General features: G+C 42.1%; 1 protein-coding gene across 1 annotated transcript in view; it reads right to left on the reverse strand.

Annotated features, from left to right (window-relative positions):
• Positions 1 to 18,944, reverse strand: part of TRIM71 (tripartite motif containing 71) — a 54,313-nt gene extending 35,369 nt beyond the window's left edge. The window contains exon 1 of the mRNA XM_053989208.1: positions 18,072 to 18,944. Coding sequence (XP_053845183.1) covers positions 18,072 to 18,944 — 873 coding nt within the window. The remainder of the gene's footprint in view (positions 1 to 18,071) is intronic.
• Positions 18,945 to 19,178: the final 234 nt, after the last annotated feature.

Genomic DNA, 19,178 nt, shown 5'->3' on the forward strand with positions numbered 1-19,178 from the left:
GTGTGTGAATTCACGGACAACCCCGTGTGGCTGGCTCAACATGCCAAAAACAAGGATGTTAAAAAGCCAAATAATTGTTATCTGAAGCTCAGTGCACGTGCTGAGTTCAGCGCAAACATCCATTTTGCTCTGCCTCCCCACACAAAAGCCAGGAAAGTGGATTCCAAAGTTCAAGCGCGGTAACTACAGAGGAAATGCTGCAATGAAACAGTTTCACTCCAGCAACATTTCCACAAAATTTAATGGACCAGGTTCTTGGATACCCAAGTCACACCAGTAACATGCCAACTATTTAGGGTGCATCTCTTACATACTTATTTTCATGACTAAAAACTACACAGCTAGGAAAAAAATAGAGCTCATACACAGAACTATGCACTGCAGTATAAGCCTATTAAAAATTAAATGGCTAATAAGTTCCTTAACCAATAAAAGTAGTAGCAATCATTATTTAATCAAGGGATGATAGGAACTCTTAAAAGAACAATTTCTTCTGCTATTTCTTTCTCCTCTGATTATAAAGACGCATTTTCTGGTGTGGGGCAAAGGCACTACTAACCAAAAGTTAGCATCTCCAGCCAGGCACACAGAGGTTGTGATACAAAAACATCAGCGTGTTCTCATGCATTAATACAGTCTCCTCTCCTATTTTGTGTGTAACAAGATATTGTCACAAGGGCAAATACATTTTAGCTATGCCTGAATCTTATGAACAGGATCAAGTTGCATGGCTTCCCCCCACCCAGCTGATGAACCTTTAAAAAACAGAACCATCACCTCACATTTTTGTAACTCCATTCTTGACTGGCAGAGATTGTCATTGTTCCAGCTCTAATCCTGCACTGTAAAAGTATCAAATGATTCCCCCCGAAATAGGAACTACTCGATCCTCCATCTGCCCCACACAATTAGTCTTTTCCTGACAGTCACAATCTTTTTCACCACAAAACATCAAGTACTGCTTAGATCCAAAATCAGTTCTTAATGCTGTCCCTGTTAACACAAGTACAAAAGCCCAGTCTGCCATCAGTGTAAGTATTTATGGACTTGCAAGCCTCCAAATTCCACCTAGAGTCACACTATCCTCCTTGAAACTTTTCCCAATGGCTGTCTCAAAGCAAGAGCTCATAAAGAGTTTATTTCATCAAATTCGAAGCTGTATGAGGGGAAACAGGCTTGCGAACACCACCATATTTAACTCGTTAGATTTTTTTCAAATGTTTTGGATTTTGACCATTTCAGGGAGGGAGGGAATGGAAAGCATTTACCAGCAAGAGCCATGATTGATTTAAAAACAGTTTAGAGAAACAGGCAGAAGCAAGTGCAGGGCTTCCTTTCAAATTTGAAAAGAAACATATCTTGTTGTCGGCCCTCCGGTCACATTCAGTGCTGTTTTTTCTTAGGACCATCTAAACAAGACAGATGTAGCCAGTATCCAGGCAGCAGCTGAAGCCTGAGCACTAGAAAGGCTCTCTGGGGTGGGGGATGGAGGGGAAAAGAGGCAGAAGAGAAGGAGGAAGCCATTTGGCTATAAAAAGGATCTTTCTTTCCTGTTGAAATGCAATGGTAAAGAGTGTCAAAATGGCTTAAGGGTGGGGAGGTCAAACATGTTTTGAGATGTTAAAAACTCTTAAGCTTTGTCAAAAAGGCTGAAAAAAATCCTTAAGGTAGGTTTTTGTTCTTCCATGCAAAATACTTAGCCATCATAATAGCCGGGAGCAATCCTGAGATTTCCATTATCTGTTCACTTCTATCACAAATTAGTCAAAACTATTCAGTTAACATTTTATTCTAACGAATCCGCCACTACAGAAACACTTCTGAAAATTACTATTTTCCAGTAATTTTTAGATACATCATATAATTGCCAATCCTTCCTCACTTCAGCAAGCCTCCATTTAAAAAATCCATCACTACTGCTTATACAGTGCGACTGACGCTGCACTAATAAGGATGCTGAAAAATAGGCACTAAATAATATTTTCATTAATGCCACAGCACCAGCAAAATACACCTTTAATCTGTATGCCATCAAAACTAAACGCAACACAGAGGGTTTTCTTCTAAACAAAAATATTTTAGTAACTTCTAGACTATCAAATTACTCGTCCTTTAAATCCAATAATGAAATTTCAGCAGTTCTAAACCTTGATTCACGGAGCCAGGCAAGAAGGCTTAAAAAGCTTGTATAGTAACTTTCATCCTTTTCTGTTACTTCACTAAGATCTGCAAGAAGGAAGCATATAGGCTGCACAGTGAAGCCTTATTTGCTAAGGCTACAGAAGGTCTTTAAAGCTCTGCAGCTTATTTTCTAGTTTGTACTGCAGTAATACAACAATTCATGTCTTTTTTTGAAATAAGTAATTTATTTATATTAAATAAGTAATTTATCTATATGAAATAAGAGCCACTGGCACCCCAGGCCCTCCTCCTCTCCTACTGATGAGGAAGCCAGGCTCTCCCTTACTCTCCTCAAGCCAGTCACTCTGGTTCTTCTATAAAAGTCTGTCCCACAAGACACTCCAAACCACCATCTCAGAAGTTATAGTTGAAAGTCCATTCACAGGAAATTAGATTTATACCTGTCTCCTTTTTGAGATGTGCTTAAAACAGGGATACAACAGCACAAAGCCGCTTCGCCAATATGACCTCCCGCCCCCACACCTGAAGGAGCTGGGCTAGAGGGTGTAGGAAGGAGACCACCTTTGAGAAAGGGTTTTGAGACGTAACTTATGAACAGATGCTGGAAACCCATATCCTCTATTACCATTATGGAGCTTAAGTTACACATCAAGAAATTAATTCCAGTTGCTAATATAAGAGTCAGGATGTTGTTAGCATCCTGACAATCCCACTCAACCACTGAAGTCCTCTCATGTTCTGTAAGCACCTTGTCTCTCTCTCAAGTTTCTACATTCCACTAAAACTCGCTGCTTGAGGTGGGGATTGCACTAGCTGGTGTTATAGCCCTTTGGGCTATGGGTGTCACTGCTTTGCACCAGAATTTTCTACAGGAAAGGTCCTCTGAGAAGTGGCGTGTCAGACTTCTCTCTCACATGGGCAGGCTTAAGTAGGAGTTCTTCCCAGCACTCATTGGACTGGCTTGTTAGAGAAAAAGGCAGCATTAGGGGTGTTCCTTAAGGCTCATTTTATTTGTGGCAGGTTAACTGGGCTGAAGAAGTCACCCTTCTGTGCATATTCTTGAAAATTACGTTCACTGCAGAACCAGACAAACATGTGGCCAGCAAAACACTAGATGATTACAAAAAAGACAAAGCTGCTTACAGCAAGAAAAGGCTTTTGGGTAGAAGCATAACTTCCTTTCTAACTGGGAAGTGTTCTGGAATTAACAGCTATTATAACTCCCCACAATATTGGGAATCCTGAAGCTTTAATATTTTAAACGACTTCTCAAGCCAGCTTCACTAAAACTGATATTAGAAACATGGTCAGAACCTAACACAGCCTTTCTTCCCCAACTGTAGAATTCACCATTTGATCAACATAGTTTTGACCAAAACCAAATAAAGATCAGTAGAAAATACTTTGTCAATTCCCTTTTAATGGCATAAAGGCTGAATCCCTTTTGTGCCAGACATGACTTTCAGATGCCAGCACTGTTGCCAAATTGTGTGGTCAGCTAATCTAGTGAGGGCAGAAATGCATCTTAACCTAGTACATTTTTAAGGGATGCATACTGCAATGGATCAGAGTTGAAAGTAACTTGACCAAGTAATACTCCATCTTTTTGTTCCAGGGTAGAATCCACAATTATTAGGATATCCATACAAAATCTCAAGTCTACAATATGGTATATTAAGGCTTTCAATACACCACAATCTAATTATTCAGGAGCACTGCACCAGAAAGCATCACAAGCAAAAAACTTTTCAGAAAGGTCAGGATGGTGAGTAGCCAAGAGGTGGCAGTGTTCCTATCTGGTAAACAGGAAGAAGACTAATTATTAATAGCATTCTTTTTGGGTAGGAAGTCCAGTGGCATCAAAGTGTTGGACTGCAAGAGACACAGTTTTTAAACTGTTTTTCTCCCCCTTTCAGCTACAGCCCAGTTAAAATTGAATATCCTCTGCAGGCACTACAACCAGCTCCTGGTCAAAGCAATTGCCTTAAGAAGCAGTAGTAGTATACTACTACAAACATTCTAATTAAGAGTAATTGAATGCATCAAGACAAGAAAGTGGCAATACTTTAATGTTTTAGTAGGCTTCTATAAATGAAAGCATTTTAAGACATTGTCTATGCAATCGTGGAGGTCTTTTTAATTGATAAAGAATTTTCAGATTTATAATAAAAGTTGTACCTTAGACTTGGCACAAAAAAAAAGTAAGAGTAACTCTATAAATTGGTACTTAAATTTCATTTGACATTTAAGCTAGCCTAAGGAAATCCCAAGACTGCCTCACCTCTGAATTTTTAACATGGTTATTGAACACTGGAAGATGAAGTTTCAGTTCACATGTTCAGTGCAAAGGTCACAAGCTCTGCAAGACCATGATCAGAAACATTCCAGGGCAGCGTTGCTTAATTCATGGCAACAGCTTTATTTAACAAAAGCACTCGAGGAATGGTTTCCCTCCGTAACTCCATATGGGATCAAACATGAAACAAGTTAGCTTACTCCAAGAAGTGGCTTCTTTGACCACATGGGAGCTGGGTGTTTTGAGAATTTGTTTTGGTTGGTTTTGTTTCTTTTTGTTTGTTTAAACTTTGATTTACAAAGATCTTTCATTCTGAAAGCATTTCCACCTAGCTGTAGCAGAAAAAGAGTGATGGCATTCATATTTGGCAGGAATGTCACCCCTGCCTGAAGAAAAACAGATACATGAAATGGGGAAAAACTGACACACCATGATGTTCTGACTCTTACTGATCTAGGTAAGCATCTTCCAACAACAGCCATTTGTTCCTAGTGAAGGACTAGCAACAGTTTTCCCAGGCTAGGCAGGGGTTTCTGAAGAGGAGTTTCCTTTCTTGGATAGTAAGTGTAGCATTTTGTATCATTTCACATCATGGTGCACAAAAAAACTTGTGCTACTTTATTAGAATATGTACATCCAAAAGAAGTTACTAGATTTGGAGCTGTGTCAGTCACCTTAGATTTTTTCCCCTTACTACATCCCTCCTTCAGCAAGGGACTACATAGCTGTCTGTCAAAATACCTCTGGCTGGGAAGCCAAATGGAAAACTGCCCATCTACATCCAAAATCTGAATTCACTAACACAGGTGGATAACACTTATGCACATCTTATGGAAAAAAATTCATACCGGGAAGCTTTGGAGCAAAATCATACACCACTACATATATTGAGAAAATTGTTCTCAAAGGGAAGAATAAACTGCAAAAAGCTGAAAATTAGGATAGAGTTATAATGAGGGAGGTTACCATTATCCCAAATAGTTTGTCTGATTTCCATCCCTAGAGAAGCCATATACAAATGTACCTATATTCTGCAATGAGGTTAATGCTGTGTTCTAATATGCTGAGGAATAACTGGATGAAACAAGGTTTCCAAGACAGCATTCCCTGTCAGTGAGTCTCTCACCTGCTGACAGCACATTTGGATAGCATACATAATCTCAGCTGGGAGGTATCACTATTCTATTTTTTTTTTTTGGTCTTTGTTTTGATGTGCAACACTTCCTCTTTACAATCTATCCCCTAGCTGATGAAAAGTGTTTCCTTTTATGTTTCCTCCTGGGATGGTATTAAAATGAATTTAAAATTCAAACAAACATTGATGAAAATATTGTGTTCTCCTGTAGACAAGATCATATTGAATTTCATGCATTATATGGTATTTTCAGTTGAGTCCATGATTTTTTTTCTGTTGCTTACATTAGAAAACTAATATTAAAATAATATAAGACAGGACACCATCAAGGCTTCCCCATGATAATTTTAAATTTTAAGTGGAAGGACACATTGTAGACCAGTAACTCTAAAATATGTACTAAACAGCTTTCCTTTTTTTTTTTTTTCTGAAACAGCTGTATTGAACATTGGTGAAGACAAAACAGCAGTTCTGACAGGGTACTGGTTCAATACATTATTCCTAGATTGATTAACTGTCAAGATTTATCTTTCATTTAGGAGAAAATAAGTTGGTCTTATTAAGCTAGCCAAACCCTCATAAATACTATATAAAAATGATGCTTACATGCATACACTGACAATATATAATGAAGACAAATGAATGGCAACAGAAAAAGCATACTACTGAACAGCTGAGAGGAATGAACACTTGTTCCAGGTTTACACAGTGACTTGCACTACCAAAACCCACAACATTTTAAAAGTGAGATGCCTAGTCACAAGAATGATTTATAATGAAATGTACAACTATGGCTTTCACCAAAAATTTATTCAAAGCATCTATGTTATTCAACTTCCTTCTCTAAGTTTAAGGCAGAGCTGGAGAAGGAAATGAGATGAACAGGTTTGGACAAGAGAAAGGGGCCTTCAATATATCTTCAGTCCACACCATTGACGAGTTCCATCAGCTGAAGCTCTTTAGCAGCCCTTTTTCTCTGCTGAATGGCACAGGCTGGCATTAAGAACAGGTGTCAGAAGTGATATCAGAATAAAAATGCCATGAATTGTATTTACAAGGATGTTAATTAAAAGGCAAGACTTCACTCTAAGAAACTGGCGGCCAAGTGAGGCAGCTGAGTAACTCCTCCTCACAAGGTTTCTGCAGCTAGACAAGCAAATTGGAAACCAATTAAAATAAAGCTATAAGTAGTTTAACACCCTAAATAACTTCTACAACTATAAAGATTATGGTACTCGCTGAAGAAAACTAAGTTAATTGCTTGAATTTAAGGACTGATATATGAAAATGAAACTATTAACTTAAAAAACAGCTCAAGTTGGGTTTTTTCATTGCAGTTTGTGAAAGTAAGTTTATGTTAATACCTGCACTTTTAAATTATGGTTTTCCTAGTCTCCCACAGTGTATAAAGTTTTTTGGCATTGTTGCTAAGAGACTGAATAGGAGCACTAGTGAAGACTATCAGTAATCACGTACTACTTGAACTCCCTTCACTGGCTCAGAGGCATAGGAAAAGAAATGAAAGGACTGACAAGGAAGTGTTCCAGTGAAAGAAGAGCCTCTGGATCTGAGCCAAGCCCAAGTATGCCACTACAAGCTCAAGTGGCCAGCCACAGAATCTAACTACTCTTTGCAAAGACATGCTGACCTTACCTATATTCCAAGTCAATGCCAAAGCCTACTACAAGGGGAAATGAAATGCACATATTACACTAATTGTAACTGCAGTGCTTCAGAACTTCCAGCAAAATTCTCTCTAGTGGTTCTCTAGAAGACCTGGCTTCCTAAATCGTAAAGAATTTTCAATTGTTACTACAATGTACCAACATGCACTAACCATGTACCACTATGTAACAGCATCAGGGCGTACAACTGCTCCCTGGAAATATTTGAAGAATAAAACCACTTGGAATGAGGGGCCCACATGTACCCCATCAGGTTCAGCAGAACATTGCCTTAGAGGCTTTCTACTTGTTTTGGTAAGAGACAAAGAAATTAGGCTGACTTGACACAACTGTTGCCGAGGAACAGTTCAGATTCAGAGGCACGTAATGAACTACTTTTGACAAGATGCAAAGGTGGGATAATTCCACCTTTGCCAGAAAAGCAATAACATGAAGATAAAGTCGTGTTTGTTTTGACAAGTCACAATTGTCTAAAACTCAGGAAGTTTATCAAATTTGTATGCATTGGGAAGTGCATACAAATGGAAAAAGCACATCTCAGGAGTGGCTGGAGGTTTGGAGTGGACAGCCCTCCAGCAAATTGCCAGCTACGCAGTAAAAGTCAGCTCAAGACGCTTCAGCTGTGTTTCCACTCAGCCCAGCCTGCTTAGACTGCCCATATGAACCTCCTTATGAACCATCTCACCAACCACCATACAGGGTAATTCAAGTAAGGGAGCCATGCTTCAGCAACATAAAGCTCAGGGGCCATGCATTAATTATCTAGCAACAGTCTCAGAGCCCTTGAAAAAATTAGTAATGCAAGAAGAGTACAGGAGCTACCATGGAATATTGTCAATTAAAATACATGTTGTCTGGAACAGAGAAAGAAGACAGCACCTTCATGCTAAGAGAGGGCATGTAGTTACCTTTTGGAACTGTCAACAGCCACCATTTATAACTCTAATTCAATTCTTAATTCTAATCTTATCAATGCTTCCATGATTTTGGGGGAGGCAGGGATTATTACATCTGCCCCCTCACTGACAACTGTATTAAGTACAAGAGAGGAAGAAGCAAAGAGAGTATTAAATCTTACCCCCATTACCATTTTAGTACATACAAGAGCAGCACTGGAAAGACTAGGACCTCAGCGTTCTAGGAATTCTTTTGTACTCCATCTTTTCCAATTCCCTAATGTTTTGTTATTGTTGCTTGCTATTTCTTTCTTTAGGGTAGAATCCACTCCAGACCACTGCCTGATATTTCCAGTACCAATTTCTTTATTATGATACTTTTGGTTTTGTTTTTCTTTTTTTCTTCCATAAACTGTCCTTCCTTTCTTCCCATCCAATATTTTCCCATTCATTTAAAAGCCTTTAAGAGAAGTTGACACCAAATACATCCTATTGGGACATAACGGCAACACTGTAGGTACTCCTACAGTAACTAGCCTGGGGAAATTATTTTCCATTATTTCAATCTAATATTCAGTCAATTCAACTGAATTCTCTTGTATCATTATCTGCATAATAGTGCCTCCAACTTGCAAGCACTTCAGTGGGAGAAACAGTTTTCATTTTCCCCTACAAATAACCCTTTCTCTGAAGGGAGGCTGTTCGGGTCTCACAACAACTTTAGCTAGCTTGCTGATCAGTCAGTCATTGATTTAAGAAAATCTGGTTTCCAATCTGCTCATCCAGCCACAAAAGCTGTGTTTGGGACACTCAGCCGGCTCATTCGGCAACCGGTTTCTTAACAGAGAAGCCATGCCTTTCTCAAGTAACATCCTTGTATGGATCAAGTATTCTTGAAATTTGAGTGACTTTGTCTAGCAGGCTGCAGACCCCCTTCACGCTCCAACTTCAATGTATTAAGTCTCCAGTGCCTTTGGGCATACCATATATAGCGGTGGGGGCGGGGTGTGCTGCAGGGGGCTGGAATTTAACCCTTTACCAGCACTGCTTTTAAAGGGGAAAAAAAAAAAAAAAAAAAAAAAGGCAGGCTTGGAGGCATGCTGCTCCTTCTTTCTATGCTCTGATTAAGTTCTTCCTCAAAGTAACAGACCCTCTGCCTCACATACACATGCACTTACTAAAACATCCTGGAACTATACAGTTGACTTCCAAAGCACAGCAAGACACAGCAGCAGCAAGACCCCAGGAGCTACCTGGTGACTCTCTCTTACACCCTCCATGCCTGACATGGCATTTTTCAAGGTTACAGAAGATCAGCAACAGTAACCTCGTCAGGTAACCCACACTGACTCGCTCAGTGGTGCATCACACTACCAACCCTGACACAAGACAACAGCATTTCTCTAGTCCCTGATCCAGCACTAGGCTGTATTACAAAGCTTAAGGGCATCCATAATGCAGACAGCTTTCAAGCTTTGCTCACACCCAATATTTAAGGCTAGGGATTTTTATTTTGTACACTTAACTGTCTGAGAGTGTGAATAGCTGCATAAAAAGAACCACTGAAGTGAAGGGGGAGGATTTGAAGTTTGATAGCTGACATTTTACCCTAAATAATAGTTTGCCTTTTGTTAACCAAGAGCAGAACAAAAGGCTGTATAACAGTAGTTTTTTAGCATATGCCAGCCACTCTGGACAGCAAGTGCCTAGACATCCAAACAGAATCCACAAAACCCAAGACAACATGGGATATGGGGAAGTTACAGCAACAAGCTCCAGCACTACCATCCAAGAATCACAATGAAGTTTGATTGCTGAATTTCAGGCCCTTGCCAGCCTTTTAATCCAGCCAAACACAGCATTTGACAGTTCTGTACATTCACAATACCTTGCCTAGCAAAAGGAAATATTTACAGTAGATGGTAGTTTATAACAATATTTGCTATCCACAAAATATATGGGGGGGGGGGCATGTAATACAAGCAACCAAATGAAAAAGATAGGGTTTAGCAAACTTCACAGAAAACCTTTAAATATTTTGGTTATGCATGGAGACTAAGCAACATTAGAGGGAAAATGATAAACACAAGTTTAGCTATTACCCTTGGCTCACTAAAGCACCCTTCTCCCCCACAACACAGATTAAAGGGTGAGCATTTGCTATTCTCACATCCTTGGAAAGCACTAGTATAAAAGAGCAGCCTTGGTGATTGCTTGTGTGCTCTTAGGAGAGAGAATGCTGTAGTAACAAACAGGAGTAAAACATAGCTGCTGAGGTGACAGCAGTTGCCTTTGGTTGGGTTAATTTGTCTACTTCAGAAATTAGTTTAAAGATAATTCACGTTTCTTCAGTTGAGGTTTTCTCTGTAGCATTCAAGGCATATCTCACAATCCCCAGAATTTTAAGTACCCAACTCAGAAAAGTGATTCTCACCCGTTGCCAGTCCAACAAGTTTAGAGCTTGCCTCAAGTCGCCTCCCTACTGCTGGGAGGTAATCCATTTTCTCCAAGTCAGCACCAGTGCGGGGGCATACAGCACAAAGCATACAGAACCATAAAACAATAAGCATTTGAAGTTTCCAGTTCAAGTCTTAGTCACTTCAAAAATATTTCAACCACATATGAAGGAAACTGCTAACTAGTCATCATCCTAGCCAACAAGTTCACCATCTGGGGTTTTAGCAATGCATGTTACACACTCAAGTGAAATAACAGGAATGGAGCTCTTATTTCTTAGAGCTGAACACATAACTGTGAATTAATTCTTCTGTCAGTATTACACACATATCCAAGATGCCTGAACAACACAGAATATATATTCATGAGCCTCATCCATGGGTACTGGGTTTTATTCCTTTTTCATACTATGCTATACAGCTAAAGCATTCAAAGCTGGCCAACATTTTTAGTTGCTAAAAAAAGATTAGCAGCTATGGACTCTTAACTGAAAAGAACTTATTTTGTTGAGGTTGATAGCAGAGGAAGAAACAAGTAGCTGAGAATCAAAAGAACTTTAGAAAAGAAGCACACTACTGTCTTAGCCACATACAATTTCTCTTCTTTAAGATGGTAGAGCAAAGAGGAATAATAAAATAATATCTGAGGTGACATTACATACTAAAGAAATTTTTGTACTCAAGATAGAAGTTGGCAGATATTGCTCCAATTCCTTAACATGTTTTTTGTTCCATTTCTGTAACTTGATTCAGATGCACAAGCTTAATTTGTTAGGAGGACCAAACCCATCCCACCCACAGAGCCCTTCTTCAAGCACAGCCAGGGAAAGGAGAAAACAAGTCATGGAACAGGCTGCAGCTGAGCCCACAAAGAGAACAGCTGAAAGAAAGTCAATATGCCTAATATATTTTAGGATGAGGGACATCCATTCATTACATTAACCAATACTTGGATTGCCAAGCAGTAGCCAGTCCCACCCAATATTTCTACACTTTAATTCAAGACTTTGAATGATAGGTTAAAAGCATTAGTAAAAATTATGTACTACATAAATATGATCCAAGACTATATTTGTAACTGCTCTACTGAAAGTGGAGTACAGCTGAAGACAATAAACCCCTTCTGTGATATCTTATCTGTGGTAACATTAGTCTTGCATTCAGTGTTTGTGCTCTCAACACATCGTGATTCCTTCTTTGCCTGATAGAAAGACACCAACAACTTTGCAGGAAGGAAGGGAATATGGGAGGAAAACTAGGAAGACACTGGGTCAAGACAGTATTGAAAGAGGAATGATACCTCCTTGACTTTAAAAACAGAGGAACCAAGTAGTTTTCCTTTAAGGAAGCATGGTCTAGCAAGCATGTTTACATGCTCTGAAGGTTTAGCTGAAAAGAGAAACTGCTACACATGATGAAATATTTCATCACTAAATTGAAGTAAAAATTCAGCTAGACCTTCTCTCCTAGTTACAAGATACACTTCAAGGCATTGGTTCTAACAAAACCATAATTTAAAAATTATGGGTATACAGTAGTCTAGTTTCATGCCTATTTATTGTATGCATATCTCCAGCTGTATGTCAGTACAACCTCACAGGTCTATGCTGCAGCCTGCAAGCATTAATACCCTTACACACAGCAATACTCTTGGGTTTTCAAAGACAGGCTCTAAGTAAAAACAGTCCATGAAACATGACTGAACATCCAAGGCATACCTGCTTTTTCCCATTTTTACTCACTGAAAATTGTCTGAAGTTGTGTTTAATTAAGCCAGTAGTGTAACAACATCATATTATCACCAAGAGAAAAACCTGACAACTTTGCTGTATTTACCCTAAAATGGTGAGCGGATTTCAACACCAGTCAACTGCAAAGCAGGGGGCGTTTGGATTCTACAGTATGGTATTAAAGCTGTTTTAAAACCCAAAGTTTTAATTTCGTTACTAAAGAGAAGGAGCTAAATAAAATGATTTCTGCATGCAGAGAAGAGCCAGGAGCTAAAGATATAATGGGGAAGAGGCATCTAAAGGGAAGACAGAGTAATCCCAGGGGTTTAACACCTGATAGCTGAACAGTATTTGTAAGTTTAAAAATATTGTGGAAAAAAAAAGATTATTCCAACCCCTTATCATCCTAAGGATGTTAAATCCACATTCCATGTATCACATATGAACAAAATAACTCACTACCCTGCTTTCTTCATGAGGAAAAAGTTAAAAAGGAAAACACAACTGTCAGTAACCTAATCTGAAGCACTGTCCTCAGATGGGCACCTGTATGTGTGTTTGATATCAGAAGAGGAAAGATACAGTAATTATGATAAATGAAGGCTGCATGAGTACAAAGAACTATACGCAGTTTCTTACATACACTGGAAGTATGAATTTTTCTAGCTCATGTGCACATTTTTTCTCTAAAGCTGAAGCTCTAGCAGTCACAACACTAGCAACACAAAGTATCTGGATACACTCCTAAAATTTTTAATCTCTTTGTTAGGCAGCAAAAACCTTAATCACTACACAGCAAGAGCCTGTACCACACACTGCAGTTTCATATAAATAACCCCTGAGCAAGAGATGCAGAACTGGAACTGGGAACTCAGGCATACTCCCTCTGCATCAGCCAACTACTTTGGCGAGACGTGTGGGTGGATGGCACTGGGAGCACCACAGAGCAAAACTCAGCATTTGGCAGTATGGAAAGCCATTACACGAAAGCAACCACATTTAACCTACCATTCCTGTCTAACCACTCTATTCCTCCTTTCCCCTCATACCAGTTCAGCTTGCAATTAAAATAAACTTATACCAGTGCTAGCAAAAGGGAGAAAAGTCTTATGTCATGTTAAGCAAGTTAAATTGGCTCACAGAAGCATCTCCTGAGTGTGCACAGCCAAGCCTGGTGAAAACAGAGGAGGAAGTGAGAGCCCCTATTCTCTGAGTAGCCATGAGATGTTAAGACAGCTTGCTCCCTATTGCGAAACCACAGCTTTACCCTACATTAGAGCAGCTTAAGACATAAATTCAATCAGCAAATTTAGCCAAGGTACCAGTTAAGTAGCTTTCAGTTCAGCTGACAGCTATACAGTTGAATGCTGTCCCCTATACATGTACAATCCTCCAAAAATTGCATCTTTCACAATCTGTAAAACAGTAAGAAGGAATGCATTTTATTTGTAATCTAAAAAAATAAGAAATCCAGGAATATATGCAACCCCAGAATTCAACATAGCAATCTGATTTTAGCGAGCCTTGTCTGCATGCTCCAATAGTCCCATGAACCATTGCAACTCACTGATATGGCAAAAAACTTAAGAGTTTGTAAATTAATCTGATCAGTTAAGAACCTGACCAAAGACAGACATGATGCAAGGAGAAGGAACAGTGTGTCTAAGGGCAAGGGGGGAAATGCCTTTAAAATCCTTTCTTGCAACAGAGGGAGCTGTGGTGCTACAGGGTTTTGTCTTGTGTGTCTTGGTACTCCATGAACCATTTCTAAAATGGAATCTGTACAGCAATATGACAACTAGAAGGGTTACACACCATTAAGCTGACTGAATTTGGCAACTCCACGCTTTCCCTAGAAAGTGTTAGAAGTCTGCTATTAAAGTGTTTTGACCATCCGCCACTGTTATCATGAAATTATATTCAAGCGCACAGGAGCTGAGCTCTGGCATAAATGAAACCCCAATTGTTTAACTTGCAACTTGTGGCATTTTCCACTTTCTGCAAACTCACTTGAATTCAGATAGTTTATCAATACAAGCCAAGTGTCCTACAACTGTTCCAACATTTTCTCAGATCATGGTTTAGTTTACAGTCTATTAATACTTCCAAGAAAAGAAAAATAGAGGTGCTCTTTCAGTCCGAGATGAAACAATCAAGAACACATTGACATATCTGGTAGGATGTTTGATTTAATTATAGGCAGGACTAAAGTAAAATCTTTTTCAAGTCCTCTGTCTAGTTGGTTTTTTTAACAATAACATCCTACTTGCTACTGTAGCATTGGAAGTGCTGTACCTACAAAAAACACTGCCAGACAAAAGAAAATTATCAGAGTTGTAACATGGTTACTTTTGTAGAATGCTTTGAAACATCTGAAATTAAGCATTTCCCCTGCTGCCACGATAGCATTTTACATCAGACAGTGAGGTTCCCAATAGTAAACCACCAGACTGGATTTCAACAGAAGCTCTATGACAAAGAATTGGCTTTTGCTTCCCGCCCCCACCCCAACAGTTTTATTCACCTTCTTTCATGCATCACTGTAGTATCTGCAGGCACTGCTACCCTGAAAGCAGTGTCCAGGGTTCCACTCTCTAATGTTTGCCACTAGTGTAACAGTCAATATTCTATGTTTCAGAGACTGTTATGTACTTATAGCACACAACAGGAGTCAACAGCTCACCCAAGACCAGAACCATCTCCACTAAAAAGAGACTACATGCCAGACATCCCAGTTAAGAGCTGAATTCTGCATTTGTCTACATTAAGAGGATGAGGAACTACATTTATCTTGTCTGGCAAATGTGTATGTGTAGTCTTGTTTTGAAACTTGGAACACCCTGTAAGTAACCACCCACTGTGCTATTTCCCTTCTCACTCCACTCAAAGCAGAGGTGGAATGAGGGAAAATTATGGGGAATGGACAGTGATTCCCAGAAGGAGGGGTGGAAAGACCAGAGAGGAACAGGATTAAAGGTAACAGATGAGTAGCAGTATTAGGACAGGAGTATCGTGTTCTAGGCAAGAAGGCACAAAATAAGGGCACCAGCAACTTTTGTGCAGAAAATCCTCGGGGATGGGGTCAAACTCCTTATAACAGGGTAAGGAGGATATATCCTGGGGAAAGAGAACTCTTCATTTAAGAGAATTACTCTTCCAGCAGCTTGCAGATGGGATCTGCCTATGCCCAAACCTTACCTGCATTAATTAATCTGAGGGAATATCCTGTTCACCAGCTTTTCTCATATACTGAGCAGAACCTGAGTTTTTAACTACTAATATTAAGGTTTCAGGCTACCATTCCTGCCTTGCATTTTAGGTTTGTTTTTACACCATTAGCCCCACAAAGTGCCCAAGTGATGCACTAAGTACTCTCCTGGAAGGCTGCCTTTCTATTATCGTTCCTTTTATGAGGTTGTAAATAGCATTCTTAAACAAGCAATAACCCTCACAGTTTTGCAGCCACCCTTTCTCAGAAAAAAAAAAAAAAAAAAAGTTGTACACCTCACCCATATTTTTAGCCAAAGTGATAAAGATTTACAGGACAAACTGTTCCCAACAGTCAGTCTCCTCCAAACAATTCCTCTTGAGTGAATAATAAATACTTGCAAATGCTGATCAGGCACACCCGCATTAAGGAGCCACCAGAACACACTAATCAAGAACAGTAGTAGATCATTAATTTGCAGAATAAAAACCTTTCTCAACAGGAGCTGAAGGCTTGAAAATACTCACTCGTTTTAAAACAATTTCTAGGTCTACAGGACACAGGAACACCCAAACCCAATCCTTTAAGAGGTGTAACTCTTTTCAGAGTGCACTGTTGAAAGTAAAATTATGTAAAATAAACTAAGCTTTTTCAGAAGTTACTTCTAGAAAAGCCGTACAATTTAAGCAAGGCTAGAATACCTTTGTTCCCTTTGCAATTTAAGCTTTTAAGTCCACAAAATACATTGGAGCTCCTATCCCAGCTACTTTTACTAAGTGATTCAGAATACATTGCATTAGAAGCTGGATATTCTACGCTATGGCCAAAAGCCCTCAATTGTTTCATTTTACACAGTTCAAAAATAACTTTCATCCTACTAAGAACGCAAAAACTAGAAGCTTTCTAGCCTGTACCACAAGACCAAAGTTATACTCCAAAATGAATGCAGAAAGATGTTTTTTCCTAGTGTCTTAAAAACATCATGCCTCATTTCAGTCTAGCATTCAGTATTACACAAGTGCTTTAGGAAGCCTACTCTTAGGGAGATACTGAGATACCACGAAAAGCTGTAAGCAACCCAGCTGCCATAACGTTTCTGGGTTGCCCTTTTTTTTTGTTAAAAGACTTGATCGTTCTTTAATCACACTTCATGTCCCCCAGGTATCATTTTAAGGTCTTTCTTTTTCCACAGAATTCATGCGGTGTGTACCCTGCTACTAGTAACTTTAAGAAACCCAAAATGCCAGACCTTTCTAGAATGATTTCATAGCTAGAGCAACATTAGAGGAGATAGAAAAAGTGTCCCTGAAAACTGAAGACAAAGGCATCACCACATTTCCCTAAGCTAAATGCCTTCGTGAATCAGTTAAGCAAGCATCCCACAGAAACTCTTGTACCACCCCTGTCCTCAGGCAGGTTTTCCCCTGAAGCCCCTTGTTGTGCTGTCCAATTTCATCCTGGGAGGAAACTACCTCCAACACCGGTTACTGGAAAATTCCAGTAAAATCCCCCCCGCGTTGACCCCCAGAGCAAGAGGGGAAAGTCAGCAGATCGCTATTTTCCAGCTTCAAACGAAAAATCAAGTTTCAAACTATCACAGTAAGAAACTGTAAGTAAGCCCAATGAAACGTAAGACACTTTCAAGTACATTTTGAAGAAGCCACTGCCTCTTTTAAGATCTATGATACCATACTTAGGGTCGCCAGAATCAAAACTTGCAAAGCCAAAGCGTTTTAAATTAACACCACATAAAGCAAGTTCCTGTTTTTGCATCAGTAGATGTTTGCCACCACAGAAGCAGGCAAGATGTTGACCAAGAGTAGTAGATATAGCTGGCATATGCAAGCGTGAGTATCTCTGCTAACTTTTTCACTACCTTTTATTTATTTATAATTAATTAATTTAAAAGGTGTCCTTTTCTCAACACAGTTTTCTTCCTTCCCTATTTATTCGTTTTTCTTTCTCCAGTGGGTAACACGCCGAATACGGCTGTGCAAAGCAGACTCTACAAACCAGTTTAACTTAGCATTGGGACTCTGGGGGACCCCAAACCTTTTTCTCTTGCATCTCCACCGCCCCGCCACTCCACGGTACGCATCCGACGAGCTCCTTCTGAGAGGCACAGAGCCCACAGCAGCCCAGTGTCCCCGCTGAAAACCGTTCACGGGCAGACCGGGGCTCCGCCGGCCGCCTCCGGGGACAGCACCTCGCGGAGGGGCCCCCCGGCTCACCTCTTCCTCCTCTCGGGCGGCGGCGCGGAGCATCGCCCGGTGGGAGCGGGGCGCGCCCGGGACGCTGCCGCCTCGCCGCACGCCCTCCCCCGGTGTGTCAGCGGCTCCTGCGCCCCGCACCGGCCGCTGCCGGGGCGGCCCTGCCCCCTGTCCCCAGCCCCGCGGGGCGGCGGGAGCGCCGCGGCCAGTCCCCGCCGCCCCCCGGCAGCGAGCGATGCGGGCGGGGGCCCTCTGGCGCCGGCCAGGGGCGGGAGCGCGGCCGCCCCTTCCCTCCCTCCCGCGCCGCGCTCACCTCGTCGTCGTGGTGCTGGCAGTAGCTGGCCCGGTCGGGGAAGACAGAGAGGATGTTGTATGGCGAGGCGGGGTAGGGCGGGCTGAGGGCGAGCGGCGCGGCGGGGCCGGCGGCGGGGCCGGCGGCGAAGCGCTCGATGAAGTGGTCCTTGGTGAGGCGGACGCGCTGGTGCGCCCGCACGCAGTTGTCGCACAGGTGCTCCTGGCAGTCAAGGCAGCGGGAGCTGGCGGCGTTGCCCTCGTCGCAGGAGCTGCAGCGGGGCTCGCCCTGCCGGCTGTGGGGCCGCCGCAACAGGAGCGCCGCCGAGCCGCCGCCCGAGGAGGAGGACGAAGACGACGTCGAGGACGGCGCGGCCGAGGCGGCGGCGGCGGGCGAGGAGCCGGCGGCGCGGGGCGGCCCCGGCGGCGGGCGGCCGTGGTGCCGGTTGTTGCCGCCGCCGCCCCCGCCCGACCCCGCGGCGGGGCCGGCCCCGGTGGCGCGGCCGTTCTTCTGCTCGTCGGCGGCGGCCGCCACGACGACGACGTCCAGCAGGTTGCTGAGGAGGAAGTTGGAGGAGGGCAGCGCGTCCATGCCCGAGGGCTCCGAGATCACCACCTTCTGGTCGCAGATGGGGCAGCGCAGCTTGAGCGCGTCCCCCGCGCCGGGGTGCCGCTGCGCCTCCAGGCACTGGCGGCAGAAGGCGTGCAGGCAGGGCAGGACGTGGAGCCGCCGCGGCGGGCCCCCGCAGGAGGAGCCGCCGCCGCCCCCGGAGGAACTGGAGGTCTGCGAGGAGGACGAGGAGGTGGAGGAGTTGGACGAGAGGGGAGCCGGCGAGCCGCACATCTCCTTGCACAGCGGGCAGATCTGGAAGTCGGACTCGGGAAACGAAGCCATTTGAGATGGGCCTGACTCCCCGATGGGGGGGCAAAAACGTGTCCCTCCTACCTCAAAAAAAAAAAAAAAAAAAAAAAAAATTTAAAAAAAAAAAGCGTGGGCGGAAAAGCAGAGGCGCGGGGAGAAGGTAGTTCTGCAAGCAGCTTACGAGCAAGCTGGCATCGATCAGTCGTTTTGCCAAGTGGGATCGATGGGCCGGTTTTGCAAATACGGTGTCATCGATCCGGCGGTCTG

This window comes from Vidua macroura, chromosome 1 (assembly GCF_024509145.1).
Source record: "Vidua macroura isolate BioBank_ID:100142 chromosome 1, ASM2450914v1, whole genome shotgun sequence".
Classification (NCBI taxonomy): Eukaryota; Metazoa; Chordata; class Aves; order Passeriformes; family Viduidae; genus Vidua; species Vidua macroura.